The sequence below is a fragment of the Tachypleus tridentatus genome, chromosome 3, assembly GCF_004210375.1.
Source record: "Tachypleus tridentatus isolate NWPU-2018 chromosome 3, ASM421037v1, whole genome shotgun sequence".
NCBI classification, from domain to species: Eukaryota; Metazoa; Arthropoda; class Merostomata; order Xiphosura; family Limulidae; genus Tachypleus; species Tachypleus tridentatus.
Genome location: NC_134827.1, coordinates 37,680,575 through 37,699,879, shown reverse-complemented (window position 1 = coordinate 37,699,879; position 19,305 = coordinate 37,680,575). Strand labels below are relative to the sequence as shown.

The window sequence follows — 19,305 nt, the reverse complement described above, 5'->3', positions numbered from 1 at the left end:
GAAAGTGAACAAGCCAGGTACATTTGTGCAGTAGCACAACTTGTTTTCCATGTCGAAAAATGAAGCAAGGTCTTTGTTCCGATTCCTGAAACTGGTGATCCTTACATCTTCCTGGACTAGGTTCCACTGTTTGAGCCGAGAAGCCAAGAGCTCTGACTGCTGTTTTGACAGATACAAATCACGAGCAAGGTCATTCAGGTCTTCTTGCGTGATCCAGTGTGGCTCGTTGTCACTTGTTCCTGAATAAGAAGAGTCAATATCTTCGGAAGAGATTGACTTGGCAGTATCTTCCCTTGGAGGCATTTCTTCATCTGATGAGGAAAGAAGATCCTTATTTACTGGAGGTGTTGGGACAGGAAGATCATCTGAATGGGGAACGGGTCTCATAGCAGATGGAAGGTTCGGATATTTGATCTTTTTTCTAGAAGATGCATTGAAACCAGTTATATTTGTTAGACAAAAATAACAATCATCTGCATGGCTTCGTGGCTTTCTCCAAACCATCGGGACTGCAAAGTTGAAATCCGCTTTCTTGCCATTAAACCAAGCATTTAGTCCATTGTAGCAGGGTTTACAATAGATGTGTGGAGCCCAAGATTTGTCCTGATCACCAATTTTACAGTCAAAATAATGAAAGTAGGCAGTTCTGAGGAGGGAAGTGATGGTTCGACGTTGTGCAACTGTCGTGAAGTCCCCACACACGTAGCAGAAAGAATTTGCCTTGTTGAGGCATCCTCGGTGTTTTGACGAGCTTGAAGCCATTGGAGAATCAGATAAAAAACAAAGTAAAATTAAATCATATGTAAGGCAATAATAATTATGTGCGTCGTTGGAAATTGTAATACAAATATATTCCCAAAAGATTGTGCAACACAATTGTCGAGGGACACCAACCTCCTGCGCTGACTGCCAGTGCACTACTGGCTGTTGATTGAGACGTGTTGGCTACGCTTAACTGCCAAAATCCGTCTTGATATATAGCTATATATATATATAATGTAATGCTATCACTTACATTTATTGCATAATAACTAAAAAAGAAGACATAAGTCACACAATATAAGAAATTAACCCTGAATGCATATACGCCTTTATGTACAGTATGTGTACAAAATGTACAGTATGCATATCTAAAAAACTAGAGGTGATGAGTAAAAACGGATTTCAAATCTGAATTCAGCACCCCCAAATTAGGTTAAAACAGCCATTTTTGTGCTTGCTTCAATTTCTTTGTAAACCAGTGTAATCATTCCACGTTCAAAGTTTCGCTTAGTACACACATCTTTCCCATTCTAATATTTGGTCGAACAACAACTAAACCGCTTGACCATCTCTGCATGCTTTATAAATTGAGTTACAGCCACATAATTCACTGTTTATCTATTTGCACTAAAAGGCATGTGTACCTAATATAGCGGCCACTTAGCGTATATTTACATCCAGGATTTAGCCGAAGGCACACTAAATGTAACAAAAGTGTAAACTTGGAATTTAATATAAATATTTGCGAAACAATTCCTAAAATACTTAAGTTTAAGCTATTTATTTTTGCTCACGGAAGTCCTGTTATCTATTTACGATATGTGTAATCAAAATATTTGTTATTATATTTATGTATATGTTGAAATATCGTACACCGCCTTAAGCTGTCAACAAAGTTACTTTTTAGTGAAAGTGAGTTCTATTTTTCTAGATGGCGTATACATTTTTATGGGGATTGATGAAAGAAAGAAAGGTAGAGAAAACGGTATTTATCTTGTTCGTAATAATAAATTAGAATAACTTAGTGTTATTTAAAGTTGTATTAAAGTGTATATGTATGTTGCTGAGAGTATCTCTGGTTTATTTTTTTTTGCATTTTATAGGTATATTATTTGGGAGAATTAACTTTTTGAAAGATTATTTTTTTGTTTTGCTTTCCAATTACAGGCCTCGTACTTTTTATTTTCAAATTCAACACAACTTCGTTTAAGTTTCACCTTTACTAAATTTGAAGCAAATTTAATTTTCAAAGTTAAACTGATAAATTGCTTTCTAAAGTTGTTGTAGTGTGTATAGCCTATAATAGAACGACGAAAGTTAATAAATTGAGTGTGTGAACAAGAAATAATATTACAGAGTGAAACTGTTGGTATCTTAACAATGAATGCGTGAGTAACGCGAACAAATTGATATACGAAAGTAAGCAATTAGAATAATTTTTAGACTAAAATTACAAGGAAGAGACTGGCGATTGGCGTTAGATTTGGAAGTTAATAAAGAAGAAAGAAACAGCATAAATTAAATAAAACTTTAGCTGGATCTTGATTCTACAGTGAATTATGCTATAAGGTTTAGGCTAAACCTCATAATACAGTTCACTTGTAGAGTTGGGTTTCACCTGACGTTTAACCTGGTGCATTACAATTTCAGGATGAAGGTATGCAAGTTATAACTCGTCAGTCTGGAACAGTGGTTCTCAAATTTTAATAACCTTAGGATATCTTTTAATATTTTTATTTTACAGTCCTCCAAAGCAATCAGTTAAAAAAAACTGTGTATGTGAGATGGCAATTGACAAAAACATAATTTTTTTAAAAATCGTATCTTTTTAAGTAATTTTATGAAATTTAAGACATGACTTGTGAAACCCTTTAGTTTCGCTAACCTTACTTTGAAAACTGCTTGACCAGATTATATTAATAGTGTGAATGACAGTCTAGTGATTAGTATGATAATAGCCCACTAGTGATACAGATAAATTAACATATGTTGTTAAGTCTTTGTAATAGTTTTCTGCTTTGTTTATTGAACCAGATGTAATATTTTTGCATGTTACATGCTGTACTGTTGTCAATCTCAGATATGATACTCAGTGATGTTGACAAAACCCACTTGTAGAGTAAAATATACATGTAAAAATGGACCTAATGATGACCGAAGGTCAAAACGTTATTCGCTCCTCTGTGTAAAAAATTTTCTCAACCCAAACGAGCCGTTTTAACATATATATTTTAATCCTAGATATGGTTTGTAACCTTCTTTTTGCACATGCATTAAATTTATATGATTTATGAAAAATTGTTTTTCATTATGTATTCGAGGTACCCAAACTATAGTATGATGAGATGGTACTTGTTAATGTAAGGTATCCAAACTATAGTATGATGAGATGGTACTTGTTAATGTAAGATATCCAAACTATAGTATGATGAGATGGTACTTGTTAATGTGAGGTATCCAAACTATAGTATGATGAGATGGTACTTGTTAATGTGAGGTATCCAAACTATAGTATGATGAGATGGTACTTGTTAATGTAAGGTATCCAAACTATAGTGTGATGAGATGGTACTTGTTAATGTGAGGTATCCAAACTATAGTATGATGAGATGGTACTTGTTAATGTGAGGTATCCAAACTATAGTATGATGAGATGGTACTTGTTAATGTAAGGTATCCAAACTATAGTGTGATGAGATGGTACTTGTTAATGTGAGGTATCCAAACTATAGTATGATGAGATGGTACTTGTTAATGTGAGGTACCCAAACTACAGTATGATGAGATGGTACTTGTTAATGTGAGGTACCCAAACTACAGTATGATGAGATGGTACTTGTTAATGTGAGGTACCCAAACTACAGTATGATGAGATGGTACTTGTTAATGTGAGGTATCCAACCTATTGTATGATGAGATGGTACTTGTTAATGTGAGGTATCCAAACTATAGTATGATGAGATGGTACTTGTTAATGTGAGGTATCCAAACTATAGTATGATGAGATGGTACTTGTTAATGTGAGGTATCCAAACTATAGTATGATGAGATGGTACTTGTTAATGTGAGGTATCCAAACTATAGTGTGATGAGATGGTACTTGTTAATGTGAGGTATCCAAACTATAGTGTGATGAGATGGTACTTGTTAATGTGAGGTACCCAAACTACAGTATGATGAGATGGTACTTGTTAATGTGAGGTATCCAAACTATAGTATGATGAGATGGTACTTGTTAATGTGAGGTATCCAAACTATAGTATGATGAGATGGTACTTGTTAATGTGAGGTATCCAAACTATAGTGTGATGAGATGGTACTTGTTAATGTGAGGTATCCAAACTATAGTATGATGAGATGGTACTTGTTAATGTGAGGTATCCAAACTATAGTATGATGAGATGGTACTTGTTAATGTGAGGTACCCAAACTACAGTATGATGAGATGGTACTTGTTAATGTGAGGTATCCAACCTATTGTATGATGAGATGGTACTTGTTAATGTGAGGTATCCAAACTATAGTATGATGAGATGGTACTTGTTAATGTGAGGTATCCAAACTATAGTATGATGAGATGGTACTTGTTAATGTGAGGTATCCAAACTATAGTGTGATGAGATGGTACTTGTTAATGTGAGGTATCCAAACTATAGTGTGATGAGATGGTACTTGTTAATGTCAGGTATCCAAACTATAGTGTGATGAGATGGTACTTGTTAATGTCAGGTATCCAAACTATAGTGTGATGAGATGGTACTTGTTAATGTAAGGTATCCAAACTATAGTATGATGAGATGGTACTTGTTAATGTAAGGTATCAAAACTATAGTATGATTAGATGGTACTTGTTAATGTAAGGTATCCAAACTATAGTATGATGAGATGGTACTTGTTAATGTGAGGTACCCAAACTATAGTGTGATGAGATGGTACTTGTTAATGTGAGGTATCCAAACTATAGTGTGATGAGATGGTACTTGTTAATGTAAGGTATCCAAACTATAGTGTGATGAGATGGTACTTGTTAATGTAAGGTATCCAAACTATAGTGTGATGAGATGGTACTTGTTAATGTGAGGTATCCAAACTATAGTGTGATGAGATGGTACTTGTTAATGTGAGGTATCCAACCTATAGTGTGATGAGATGGTACTTGTTAATGTGAGGTACCCAAACTATAGTGTGATGAGATGGTACTTGTTAATGTGAGGTACCCAAACTATAGTGTGATGAGATGGTACTTGTTAATGTGAGGTATCCAAACTATAGTATGATGAGATGGTACTTGTTAATGTGAGGTATCCAAACTATAGCATGATGAGATGGTACTTGTTAATGGAGATATATAAATATTTTGTTGTGTAGGCCTAGAGTAAGAAGTGTGCGTATATGTCTTCCATGTAGGACTGTGTAAAAAAAAGCCTGTCAGTTGACCAGTCAGATAATCCAGTATTTATTTATTTTATCCTAAGTGCACATACTAATTTTTACCTAAGGTAAATATTGAAATTAGATGAAAAAAAAAAGAGTTTAAGGATTATCTAGATGCAGCTTTCTGACAGCAAAAACATCAGTGTTGTTAGATACGTGTATCATAAATAACTAATATTACCAGACATTATGTAAAACAGCTGTATGTTAATAAAAACAAGGGTAAAAACAACAAAGAAAAAGCATAAACTGGAGGAAAAAAAAACAACAAAATTACACAAACAGGTAAAAAAAAGTTAAAAAATTAAGTCCTATGTTGTAGGAATGAATTTCAGGCCTAAGTCGTAATAACCATAACTAATAGAATTATTTAATATGGATTTTAGATTATATGACCAGTTAAAAATAAGCAATCAGTTTACCAATCATCTTACTGGTGAATTCTTATAGTTCATAAATGACAAATGTTTTTAGAACTTAAAAAATAATGCTACTTCCTATTGTATTTTAATGTAAGAAAAAACTTATTGTTTGTTTGGGGGGGAACATAGAGCATTCCCTCTTTCTGATATGCAGAATATGAGGAGAAATCCCCACCACACCTCTGTTGTTCAACTTTCCCAGCTGTATTAAAATCATCAGTCACGAACCAATCTCCCAGCATCCATTAGTTTTTTACCAGTATTAAATGTTTATTAAGATGTATTCAGAAGTTTTATTTCTTAACCTATGAAATCTTGTTTTTTGTAAATTTCTGTTCAGTGCAACAAAAGGTTAAATTCTTATTGTCTCTTTAATAACACTAAATAGGTTTTTTAATATTTCAGACAGTTCTCATTATCAGAGACATGATTAGTGTAATGGTAGTCTGGAAGAAAATGCCACACTTGTGTGTGATGTAATACCATAACAGTGGAACATACAGTTAGATGTCAGAAGGACTTTAAGTCTGTCAAGGTAATCACACAAAGAAACTACTCAAACTTAAATAGGACCCATCAATTATATATTGTGTAGGAAAAACGTGAGACCTAGCTACCAGCATACAATGTATCATCTGGTAAACAATTCAAGAGTTTCTTTAGTGGGAAAAAATTCTGTCTGATAAACATACTGGATTTTGGATGCTTTGCTTTTTATTTACCTTCCCTGATATCTACAACCTCCATTCACAAAGTTACCCTTACTTCTTGTACATGCAATAAAAATGTTGATCTTCAAGTTTCTCTTCATAGATTAAAATTTGTAAATCAACGGTGATTCTGGTAAACTGTTTCTGCACATTTTCAAAAACATATATGTGACTGAAAACAATACTCCAGCTGTAAAAATTAAAATGTTTACTGTAAATGAAAACAAAGAAAACTGTGTTTGTTTTTTATACAAACAGATGTGCTATAAATAAGAAATCACTGTTTGGATGAATTGTAATAAATATTTGTTTCATAATGTAAGTTCTTTTTGTGAAAATGTTTTATTAGCTTGAATAACATGAGCAGAAAATGATTTCAAACAACATAAATAGGTTATTTTGATATTGTATCAGCCTTACATTGGAAGTGTTTATGAAATTTAAATAACAATATTTAGATAAAAATAGACTGTGATAGTACAATATACCTACTTTAATTATACTGTTTGTTGAATTTAAGTGTTCTCTAAGAGTTTGGTTTAATTCAATGGGCAGTCAGCTTAGAAGGATTGAAAGGTCAACTAGTGTCCTTTAATGCTATGTAACTGTAGGTTTTAGTGCCCTTAAACTTTATTTTCCAGTTAAGTTAGTAAATAAAATGTATTTACTCAAGAGGTATGAACCGTACTTTCAGTTTAATGTTACAACATTTCATGGTATTTTACTCAAGAGGTATGAATTGTACTTTCAGTTTAATGTTACAACACTTCATGGTATTTACTCAAGAGGTATGAACCGTACTTTCAGTTTAATGTTACATTTCATAGTATTTACTCAAGAGGTATGAATCGTACTTTCAGTTTAATGTTACTACATTTCATGGTATTTACTCGAGGTATGAACCGTACCTTCAGTTTAATGTTACAACATTTCATGGTATTTACTCAAGAGGTATGAACCATACTTTCAGTTTAATGTTACATTTCATAGTATTTACTCAAGAGGTATGAACCATACTTTCAGTTTAATGTTACAAAATTTCATGTTATTCATGGAATCTAACTAGATCCTTCTCACTAGATAATTTTTAACCTGTCAGTGTTTGGGTCTTCGAACATAAATGAGATATGATAAGTACAGTGTCAAAATGTGTTGATAACATTAAATCATTGGATATTTTTAGCTGTAATGAGGATGTTGAAATACTGCAGGATGACTTGGATCAGTTGGAAAGTTGGACATGTACTTCATAAATGACAATTTATTATACCAAGTGCAAGGTAATGCACATAGGATATTACAGTTTGAACTACATGTCTAATGTTGGGAACCAATTCAGACATAGCTGAAAAAAGATATCTTGACATAATGGTAGACAAGTCATTGAAGCCATATCTTGGCATAATGGTGGATAAGTCATTGAAGCCATTGAAACAGTCAGTATTCATGCCACTAGTACCAAAATTAGTTTTAGGGTGTGCTTGTAGACATTTGGATTACAAGTCAAAATTGGATATATCTTTTTGCAGAAATATAACCTACAGACAACAAGGGGATATACAATCCTTTAAGGCTGTCTTTGCACACTTATCATAAGAAAAAAACAATACTAAACCCATTCATTACCTGACAGGAAATCACTGATTGTCCTGTAAAGTGTCAGATACTTGTTGAATAAATCAATCATCTGCCCTTTTAGAAAAATAAAACTTCCATAGCTGGACCATAACCTGTCTTATCCAAATCTTGTGTCTTGTTCTCTTCAAAATATATCACAGATAACCTGGAGGCTCTAATCCAGTTAATTTGTAGATAATTTTATAAGCTTCAGTAAAGTCATCTCTTAACCTTTATTTTATTGAGAGAAATAATAAGTCTTAATCTATTCTTATAAGGTAATCCATTCATCCTTAAAACTGTCTTCATGACTTTCCTCTGAACCCTTTCCAGTCACTCAATATCTTGTCTCTGAAAAGAAAACCAGAACTGTAAACAGTATTCTAAGTGAGAAATAACTACTGATAGATATAATTACATCTTCTGACTTGCAATCAGTGCTTATAAATACACCCTAAAATTCTATTAACTTCACTATTAGCAACAGGACATAATTGCTTTCTTCCATCCAGTTTCTCAACAATTCAGTTAACTAGCCTTTCACCAGTCCTTACTTATAAGAAACATTAAATTGTGTGTTTGGCTTCATAAGTTTTTGAACTAGATGTATAATAGTTCTTGAAGGAGTTTTGTGAAACCTACAGTATGGCCACTGACTCGGTACCTGTGGAGACGGTGTTAACAGAAGACGATGGTGAATTTAACATTCCAGTAGGAAGTCCAACAAACATGAAGGAAAAGCATCCTGACCCGCAGTTCTTGGGAAAGAATGTGTCCCGGTTTCGAACCACTGATTCTCAACCTTTAGAAGTGACATGGAATAGAAATGTAGCTCACTGTAACTCTGGAAATGTTTCCCGTGGTACATCTAGGTAAACTTTACTTTTTTATTTTGTAAAGATATATAAAAAACACTAACTTTCAAATTCTGATTTCTTTCTTTATTACATTTGTTGCTGGTGAGAGCAACATAATTTTCACATTGAGTACATTTTGCTTATGTTTGCATTAGGAAACTCTGTGTAAAGAAATTATAAAAAATATTGGGTAAAATCATATATTTCTTATGTAAAATATACATAGAAATTGAGTGATTTCAGATTTGACATTAAATTATGTACAGTATAAGTAATATGTTTCTTAAAATTCTTCTCTATGATTCGTACCCAGCTATAAACTGTTCATATTTTGTTGGAACCATTTCAGCTAGTAACCAAATTATACCGTTCCTTGTTTTGAGAAACAAACGTTAAAATCATAACCCTCTATACTACTGCAGCTATTGTAAAATTACACTTGTCATTGAGCGTTTTCATTTGACTTTGTCTGAGGTAACTGGCATGTGAAGTAGTTATAAATGTACATTCACTGTGGTGAATAAAAACAAGAGGGAATCTTCAGTTGCTGTGGTACCTCTATCAGACAAACCCCCCCTTCCAAATGGCACCTCTGTCAGACAGACCTTCCAAACTGAAATTATTTTAGGCATGATTAAAATAATCCATCAGACCTCGGGTCAAATACTTCATTAGATCTCAAATTGGTCAAGAAATGACAATGTGTTTTGAATGAAAACTAATGCACATTTTGGGTTAGTATTCTACAGCTGAAGATAAAGCACACCATACATATATGTCATTCAGCTATAAGCTCAGTAGCATTGTTACAATATGATCTCGCTTTTGGTCATTGGTATACCTAGGTGACAAGTAATGAATGAAGAATAGTATACCTTAATTTGAGTATTCAGACTAATGTTTAGTAGAATTGAAGTTATAAAAGAACATTGGTTTATTTATGTTTATGGTCACTAGAAACCAGAATTCAAAGCACTGATTGTATATACCTCATTAAGGTATGGAAATATTTAACTTTAATATGGTGTTATCTTAGCTTAAAATTTCTGTATAATGATGTTAGAAAAAAAAAAACACCAAGGAGGTTTCCAAACAAGTGAGGGATAAAACAGTAGAGAAGCACAAATCGTGATGTTAGGAGAAAATGTCGTAGCAGATGGTTGTTCCTCTAAGTATGGTGAAGTCTTTAAGAAGTGGATTGTGTTTCATTCCACCTAGTACAAGCCACCCTTCCAAACTAAGCAGGAACCTAGTTAGGGATGCCACTGTGAAGCTAACAGTGACTGAAAGATTGCAAAGTTTTATGTCTGAGATGAGAGCCATTGTTCATACATAGACACTATCGTGGTTCCTACACAAAGCTGGCCTGTATGAGTGAGTGGTGAAAGAAGCTATTTAAAGAAAAATAACTATCTTACATGTCAAATGAGAATTGTAACAAAGCTTGTAAGTGATACTACAGACATGTGGTGGATGAATTTGTGATCAGAGGAGACAAAATATTGATTTTTTTGTTCAAAATTTAAAGTGTTATGTCTGTTGCAAGCCTAACGGTCACCCTAGCAACACCATCCCAGTTGTCAAACATAGTGGTGACTGCATCATGTTATGGGGACTCTTGTCATCACCAGGGACTATCAGGATTGAGGAGAAGTTGGATGGTGTAAAGTAATGGGGAATCCCAGAGGGAAACCTGCTTGAGTCAGTCAAGAATCTAAAACTGGATTGAAAATTTACATTTCAGCAGAACAGCAACCTGAAGCACGAGGCTAAAGTTACACTAGAGTGGTTTCAAAAGAAGAAAGTCAATGTCCAAGAATTCTCCAGTCAGAGTTCTGATTTGAATCCAGTGAATAATTTATTGTGAGACTTGAAAAATTATGGTCCACCAGCAATTCACAATGAACTTATCTGAATTGGAACAATTTTGCAAAGGAAGAATGGGCAATAATTACCACAACCCGTTATACAAAACTGTTTGATACTTATCCAAATAGACTCGCAGCAATAACTGTTGCCAAAGGTGCTTCCACCAAGTAATGACTTAGGAGGCTGAATGTGCTTAAGTAATTAGCACATTTCAATTAATATGTTTTCATTGCAGTTGTTGGTGACACTCAACCTTTGTCACACATAAAAGTGTTAAGTTTTATCATTAAACAATTGTTAACATGATTTGTATTTCATCAAAATGTGACATTATTGGTAGGGTTACAAGACACTGGGTTTAAAACTTAAACAATCTTTATGCCACAGAATTTTTAATTTCTTTATTGTTAGCAGAGCTTTGATTGTGAGGTCACAGATTTGAAGGTCATTATGAATTTTTTTTTTTTTTTACTTTGTTAAAATGTTTCCTGAAAGGAATTGTTAAGAGTTCAAGGGTGACATTAATCAACCAGTAAGCACTGTACATGTGAACTTAGTAACAGTGGTGACAGAAAATCTAGTTTAGGTGTGACTCTTGGGATAATTGTAATGATTAAGTTGCTATTTTTATTCTTCAAATGTTCTTATATAGACTTCTGACTCTGTAGGTCTCAGGATAAGCTTCATGACACCAGACAACCAAATACAACTTTCAAGGAACAGGAAAGAATACGTCAGCGAAACATGATGAAACTAAAACGTCAAGACCCATTCTTCCGAACGGTAGAAAGAGAAAAACAGCGATCCAGGATGAAAGCACGTCGACAGGATCCCGTTTTCCGAGATATGGAGAGAGAACGTCAGAGGCAGCGTATGAAGATGAAAAGACAAGATCCTTTGTTTCGGGAAAAAGAAAGGGAACGACAGAAGTATCGTATGCAGATAAAAAGGCAAGACCCAGTTTTTAAAGAACAGGAAAAGGCTCGAGGCCGTTGTCGATCCCAAACTAAAAGATTAAACTCTTTAACTGAGACAGATTGCCAGAACAGACATAAAAAGGCTTTTGACCCTTGTTCATTGTTTTGTGAATCTACTTATAATAAATCAGAAATGAATAATCAACTTAAAGAACAACAAGAAATAACGAAATCAGAAGAAAATACGCAAAAACAGATATACAAGTCTGGATCACTCATAACCACCAGTGACACGAGCTCTGAACTACAGCCAATCAGTATGGGTAGCACTGCATGGAATCCTGCATCACGACCTCAGAACAAAAACCTCATTTCCAATAAGATGTCTTTTGGATACTATAAACCTACTGCCTCTGATTGTTCTAGTGCTACATCGTTTTCTTACTTGCTGAAGACAACAGCATCTGGAAAAACTCTGCCAGACATATCGACCATCACTTTACATCCTTCTATGGCGTTTCATTCTGAAGTGTTCCGAGGAAATGCCCTCGACAACCAGACGACAGTGGAGCATGTTGCCTCATTTATGAATCCTCTGTTCCAGTCACATGCTGATGATGATTTTGTGAAGCTACCACAACAGAAACCTCCATCAGGTAGAGCTCTTTTCTTGTTGTTTGTTATCAGTTAGTGGAACTAAAGTTCTTTCTTGATGTCCTCTGAAGGGTTGATTTGGCTTTGATAACAAAGGGCATCCTTCATTTGAAATGTAAAGAATATTCTTACAGTTAAGAAGATTGTTAGTTGTAGAAGCTTCTGGGTAATGTTATAGGTCATTTAGAAATATATCAACCACAGTATATCTGCTATATCTAATGCCAACAAGGCCTTTTACTCAACATTGGGGTTTATCAGGCTGGTTGGAATATGAGAGACATGGTAATGGTTGAGATGCTGTTTATATTTATAAGAACTGCATTAACATTAAATATTATTATGTGAATTAAATTAGGATCTTTATTAGTTTTAAAGTAAGAATTATTTGAGGCTATAGACTGAATTCATATTAAGTATATTATTTCCTCATATTAACATTGTATTTATTGTTGTCATTGTTTATATTTTACTTTAATTAGTATGCTCATTATTTACAAGAACTGGTAATATAAAGTTTTGTAAACAATGCTAGTTAAATAAGAAAAAATTGTTTTCTATGACTCAGTAAATTGAGGTCTATGCTAAAAAATAAAACAAGTTAATAACTTTGCTAGGAGACAGCACATGTATACAAGTGAAGAGACATTCACATTTGTTCAGCTATCTAGAAGGGTGTTTTTTGCTATATCAATTAAGTCTGTGAATGTTAAAGTTTTGTTAACTTTCTGTAATCCTGACAGTTTCAGATGAGTCCTCAGCAGGCTGTGAGAAAAACAGTGTGTAGCCTCACTCACAGGGATCAAGCTACCAGGTTAAGTTTTGTTTTTTATAAAAACGTAGCTGTAATTAAAAATATGATAAACAGTTTTCTGTTTAGTGTTTAAAAATTTTTTGTGTTTGTAAACAGCATGACAGAAATACACAAATGCTTCATTCAGAATGTGACCTCTTTACTGTCCGAAGGACCTCGCCTGTGTTCAGAATAGGAACACTAGCCAGGGAAATATTGTGGTCAATGTTGTTTCTGTTTTTTTCAGTTGAATATTCAGAGTTCTGATACCCTATCACAGTGTTTTTATTGGAAATATGCCAAATTATGATTTTTACTAATACAGTTTTAGTTTAAAATGAATTATTACTTAAATGCTACGTCTCACGAGAGAACCAAAATATTACTTTAAAACTTCTGGAAAACAAAAGACCTTCTCCGAAGTAACTGAAATCATAAACCAAAGCTTTTCGTTTCTTCAGTTGATAACCTTGTCTTGCACTGTCCAGAAAACTTGAAGTTTACTTGAATGTTTGCCTATACACATTGCATCTGCAGTGATATTTATTTTGTGTGATTTGTTAGAAGTTATTTTATATTTTAAAGTATTGGTTTTTATATCACTATTTTCTGCATCTGTAAACTCATTAATAGCTGTATTGCAGTTTCCCATTTTTGGTAAAGTTGACCATTGAGAAACAAAATTTTGTATTAAATTACAAATTAACATTATGATAAGAAAGTTCCGTAGTAATGTAAACATACTATTATGATAAGAAAGTTCCATAGTAATGTAAACATATTATTATGATAAGAAAGTTCCATACTATTATGATAAGAAAGTTCCAGTAATGTAAACATACTATTATGATAAGAAAGTTCCATAGTAATGTAAACATACTATTATGATAAGAAAGTTCCATAGTAATGTAAACATACTATTATGATAAGAAAGTTCCATAGTAATGTAAACATACTATTATGATAAGAAAGTTCCATAGTAATGTAAACATACTATTATGATAAGAAAGTTCCGTAGTAATGTAAACATACTATTATGATAAGAAAGTTCCATAGTAATGTAAACATACTATTATGATAAGAAAGTTCCATAGTAATGTAAACATACTATTATGATAAGAAAGTTCCGTAGTAATGTAAACATACTATTATGATAAGAAAGTTCCGTAGTAATGTAAACATACTGTTAGTAATGTAAACATACTGTTATGATAAGAAAGTTCCGTAGTAACGTAAACATACTATTATGATAAGAAAGTTCCATAGTAATGTAAACATACTATTATAAGAAAGTTCCGTAGTAATGTAAACATACTATTATGATAAGAAAGTTCCATAGTAATGTAAACATATTATTATGATAAGAAAGTTCCGTAGTAATGTAAACATACTATTATGATAAGAAAGTTCCGTAGTAATGTAAACATACTATTATGATAAGAAAGTTCCGTAGTAACGTAAACATACTATTATTAAACAAAATTTTGTATCAGTTAAAGTTTATTATAAAACAAAATCTCATATTAGATAAAGTTGACCATCATGAACCAAGTGTACGTATCACAGCAGATGGTTACTAGATCTTAGTTTTATATGGTTGAATTATCAGTAGTCGTTGAAAACATTTAAATGTTACAAAGCACCAAACAGTGTGGTTAACCGTCATTGGAGTTGGGGGTTGGAAAGATACTGTCATTCCATGTTAAGAAAGTACGAGACAGCGTGGTTAACTTTACAAAGGTCTTGAAATTTTATGCTAAAAAACTGAAGAAACAAACAACTGGTGGTAAACTGGTAAGCATTGTTCATTGTCATCAATATTAACTGGTCATTCACTGAGATACAGTTAGCCAATAATTCTATTGAACAGTAGCATATTAGAAAATTTCACTAGTAAAATAACTGTTTATGCTGGTAAAGTACTGCCTGCTCTTCAGTTGGTTATGAATAGCAAAACAAGCTAAGAAACTTTAGCTTATCACTGTTTATGTATCTCACCTGCATGTGAACTTATTTGATGTCTATTCTGTTGTAATACTATACAGTTATTCATAACAGTTTTTTTATTATGAAACCTTGATTAGAGTAAACTATTTGTACAACTTGTTCTCTTGTAGCTATGCTTTTCTTTTTAAATAATTATATCCTATTAGATTAGCTTTACAAGGTGATTGGCATAACAGAGGAAAGTTCCTTTCACATTCTCTCTATACAATCAGTCTGGGACTTGTGCATTGTCGTGAACTCTTCAGTGCATCCATCTAGTCAGAGAGTGTTTGTCTTTGGAGCCTACAAGGGTTATATTTGTAATCTTCAAATTCTAACAGTTAGATGATGTAGGCCTCATGGGGTATTTTGTCCATTTTCTTGGATCTGCTTCCTGTTAGTTTGTATATGGTGGAGTACATCTTCCGATTTCTGTTTTTTTTTCTCGGTTGACTAGTCTTGTTCTGAGCACATTTGAATGTTTCACAGAAACTGTTAGGTGGAGGAGAGCTTTCATTCATAAGTCTATTAAAAACATCTGGAATTGAAAGCGTATACTGATGAATGAAGGATAACAGTACTTAGGCTTAGCACACCAGTCAAAATGTATGTTAACAGTACTTAGGCTTAGCACACTAGTCAAAATGTAGGATAACAGTACTTAGGCTTAGCACACCAGTCAAAATGTAGGTTAACAGTACTTCAAAATGTATGTTAACAGTACTTAGGCTTAGCACATTAGTCAAAATGTAGGTTAACAGTACTTAGGCTTAGCACACCAGTCAAAATGTAGGTTAACTGTACTTAGGCTTAGCACACCAGTCAAAATGTAGGTTAACAGTACTTAGGCTTAGCACACCAGTCAAAATGTAAGGAAAAGGCTGAAGTACGTATTGCAGTTTTCATTTAAAAGTTGTTTATTTTTTAAACTGATGTATTTATAAATTTTTGAGAACTTTTAAATAATAAAATATGATACTGTTAACTGTTACATCTTCACATCACATAAATATTTTGAACAGAATCAGGTACTACTACTGTTTTCTTTTCTCTAAGCCCCCAAGTGACACAATGGTAAAAGTAAAGGCTTATAGTGCTAGTAGCTGAGTTTCAATATGCTTGGTTCGCACAGCACATAATGTCCACTGTTTAACGTTGTGCTTAACTCCAAATAAACAATCCTTTTATTTAAAACTATACAGTTAATTTGTCCATGAAAACTTTCAATCAGTTAACATTTAAAATTCATTAATATTTACTGTATTTGTTTGAAGAACCAATAATCAGAATCTATTATGACCCTATGTATTAATAGTAAAGTACCTAAATAATATGAAACTTTTGTTTAAGATTTATGTAAAACTTTATTTATTGTCTGTGAATGTTACATAATGTATTTTTTTTTTTTTTTTTTTGTTAATTGATTATAGGAGTATCGGTAAGACCATCTTTCTAGGCCAGTAATAAGAATCGCTAATTAAAGAGTTGACAGACTTGCAGTGTATCACAGAAATCCTGAGGTTTACACCATACTGGTCAAGATGTGGTATTATCAATCTTGCTGGACAAAACTGGCCAACCTGATGCACAAGCTGTGTCAAAATGTCTCCACTCCTAACAAGATGACAACTGAAAGGGATTTTTTTTTTTTTGACCCAGAGTATGGAGTGTTGTAAAGGGTGTTGTCCAATTACCATTATTGCAAATAGAGACATAAGAAACGACGACGTTTAACTGTGATTCATATGGAAAAGGTACATTCAGCTGGAAGTAACTTCCGTCACACTTTTATTATAACCTTGCATAAAACAATGTTTAGAGGTGTACAGAAAATAGCCATAGGAATGAATGTCTGCTTTCCATGTTGTGGCAGTAGGTCTTGGTAGAATATGAATTACCATCACATTCAGTGAAACATTCATCACATAAATCATATGACATCAAGAGTCCACTGCCACCAGCAGTAAGTCAGTGGCCTTGTAACACTAAAAATTATGTTTGATTTGCTATTGTAGCCACAACACTGATAGTTCATTATGTAGTTTAACACAAACAAACAGGAGTCCACTAGACAAAACCAAATCCCCGAGTGTACTAGTAATGTTTATATGATGTAATATATTGTTGACTGTGTTAAGCCTTTTTAACTTCTCATAAAATATTGTACAGTATATAAATCTGCTACATTTTTAAAGTACAGTTTTATGCATAGAAAATTTTGTTTCTAGAATTTCTCATATTTTAATCACAAAGTGTGGTTGCTTTAAATGTTACACAACTAGTCATAGAAACCAAGTACAAACAGCTACAAAATTCAGATAATCATATTATGTATCGTTGTTGATATTTTATATAAAATGCTGTGTGAAGATGATGTAACTCCATGGGAAAATGTGTGTTAAACTTTTAAAGCCATAACACTATCTCTTTATATCAAGTAGGACTACTGAATATTGGAGAAATATGAATTACAGTTTACTACTATGTGGTATATGTTGTGCTCTGAATATGTAGGTGTAATCTGTTTAAGAGTTCCGATCTAGTTATATATTATTGTTTTCATTAAACTTTGGCTCATTAAACAGTATCACTACAAACCTTAGAAATATTAAAATGTTTTGTATATACGTATCACAACTGTTTTAACAGTTGTAGATATTTGTAAAGTTACGGCTTCTAGCTAGCTTACAGGCTATAGAATTGTGATGCTGAAGGCTTTGTAGCTAATGTACAATCCATACAGTTTTAACTTGTAGAGCATCCAAAAAGTAACTTAAAACGGCCTAAGTATGAATATTTTGCTACCATCGTGCTTGCAGCAGAAACAGTTGCCGTTTACTGAGACATCACAAGTAATTCAAACTCTGTAAAACTATTTACCATTCACTGCACAAATTTAAAATACACCAACTTTTTTACCCCTTATATTTATTTCATGTATAACCATTACCTATTCATACTTTGTGATATTTAAAATATGTTAGATGGAGCATCTCATTTTAAATGTAATATGTAAATAGTTTTCATGTTTCCTCAGACGTTTGGAGTGTACCATATCCTGTCCTTGTATGTTTTGAATTTGGTGTATTCTGACTTAGTACAGTTGGGGAGTGATGTATTCTATACTTGTACATGTGTGTTTTGTTATCACAGTTGTATTTTTAATATTAAACGTGAGTGATCATATTACCATCTATTTGCCTGAAGCAAGTCAAAAGTATCTTTGATTTTCTACTTTCAAGCTTTACGTCCATTACAATTGCTCCCAGCTAGTACTGCAGTAAGTCTACAGATTTACAATGCTAAAATCAGGAGTTTGATTCCCCTCGATAGCCCTGTGTGGCTTTGCTATAAGAAAACACAACATTAAAACTGCTTGTGTCTCTTCCAGTTTATTTTCCAGACCAGTATTCTTGGAATGCATGAGTTTTACCACAATGTTGTAATAACATGACTGTTTAATACACTGACCTCTGATGTCTTGGTGAGTTTTGTTATGTTATACTAACATGTAGATGTGTCTTCATTGTTGAAATATTTGTTTTGCTACAGAATTAGTGACTTGTTAATATTGTGAGGCAGAGTTTGCATTTTATTTTTATTTGTCAATTTTGTGACTCAACCACAGTAAAAGTTGGCACGATATAATCTCTTTCCTTCTTCTGAACGTATCTCCAAAGATGGCGTACGCATAGTTACTAATAATTGTTTATGTTTTCCTTTGTATCTTTTTTATCTCATTGAAAAGACTCTCAAATAAATCTAGTTGTCATCACATATTAAAGGATGTTTAATGTCGCATATATTTGTGTAAAATATTAAACAAGTTATCAGAATCTAGTCATCTTTTGTAATGATATACTGTGAACTCATGGAAAAACTTTGAAATTAGATTAGAATATTCTTAAGAAACCATTCCTTGCTAAAGTAAGACATCTTACAAAGGCATTCTTTATAATCATTTTGTAAACCATCAGCTAAAGAGAATAGGTTTATCTTTTTTGATGTATTTATTTCCAGTTGATCATGTGTGAAAGGTTTGAAAACAGTGATTTTAATAGAAATGTCTATGTCAAACAATATGTAATTCATAGATATTAATAGCCCGTAAGATTGTGTAAGTAAGAATTTGATGAGTTTAATGTCATTTAATAAGCAACTTAATTGTACATACAAGTTTTATTATTGAAAAATAAAATGTCACCACAACAATGCATGGTTGTCTTTTGATTAAAAAGATTCATCTATGGTTTGCTTATAAAAATATAAAATACTTTATGAACT

The 19,305-nt window shown here is 32.8% G+C and overlaps 1 protein-coding gene across 2 annotated transcripts; it reads left to right on the top strand.

Moving 5' to 3' along the window:
* The first annotated feature begins 1,628 nt into the window (after positions 1-1,628).
* On the top strand, positions 1,629-19,233 carry LOC143246713 (uncharacterized). Of its 2 annotated transcripts, none has more exons than XM_076493804.1 (5): positions 1,629-1,735; positions 8,590-8,817; positions 11,340-12,244; positions 12,986-13,056; positions 16,452-19,233. In XM_076493804.1, the coding sequence occupies exons 2-4, from the start codon at positions 8,591-8,593 to the stop codon at positions 13,027-13,029; spliced, it is 1,176 nt and encodes a 391-aa protein (XP_076349919.1). In that variant the 5' UTR covers positions 1,629-1,735; position 8,590; the 3' UTR covers positions 13,030-13,056; positions 16,452-19,233. The 2 variants fall into 2 exon arrangements, with proteins under 2 accessions (XP_076349919.1, XP_076349920.1); XM_076493805.1 differs by having other exon boundaries at positions 1,662-1,747.
* The last annotated feature ends 72 nt before the right edge of the window (positions 19,234-19,305 follow it).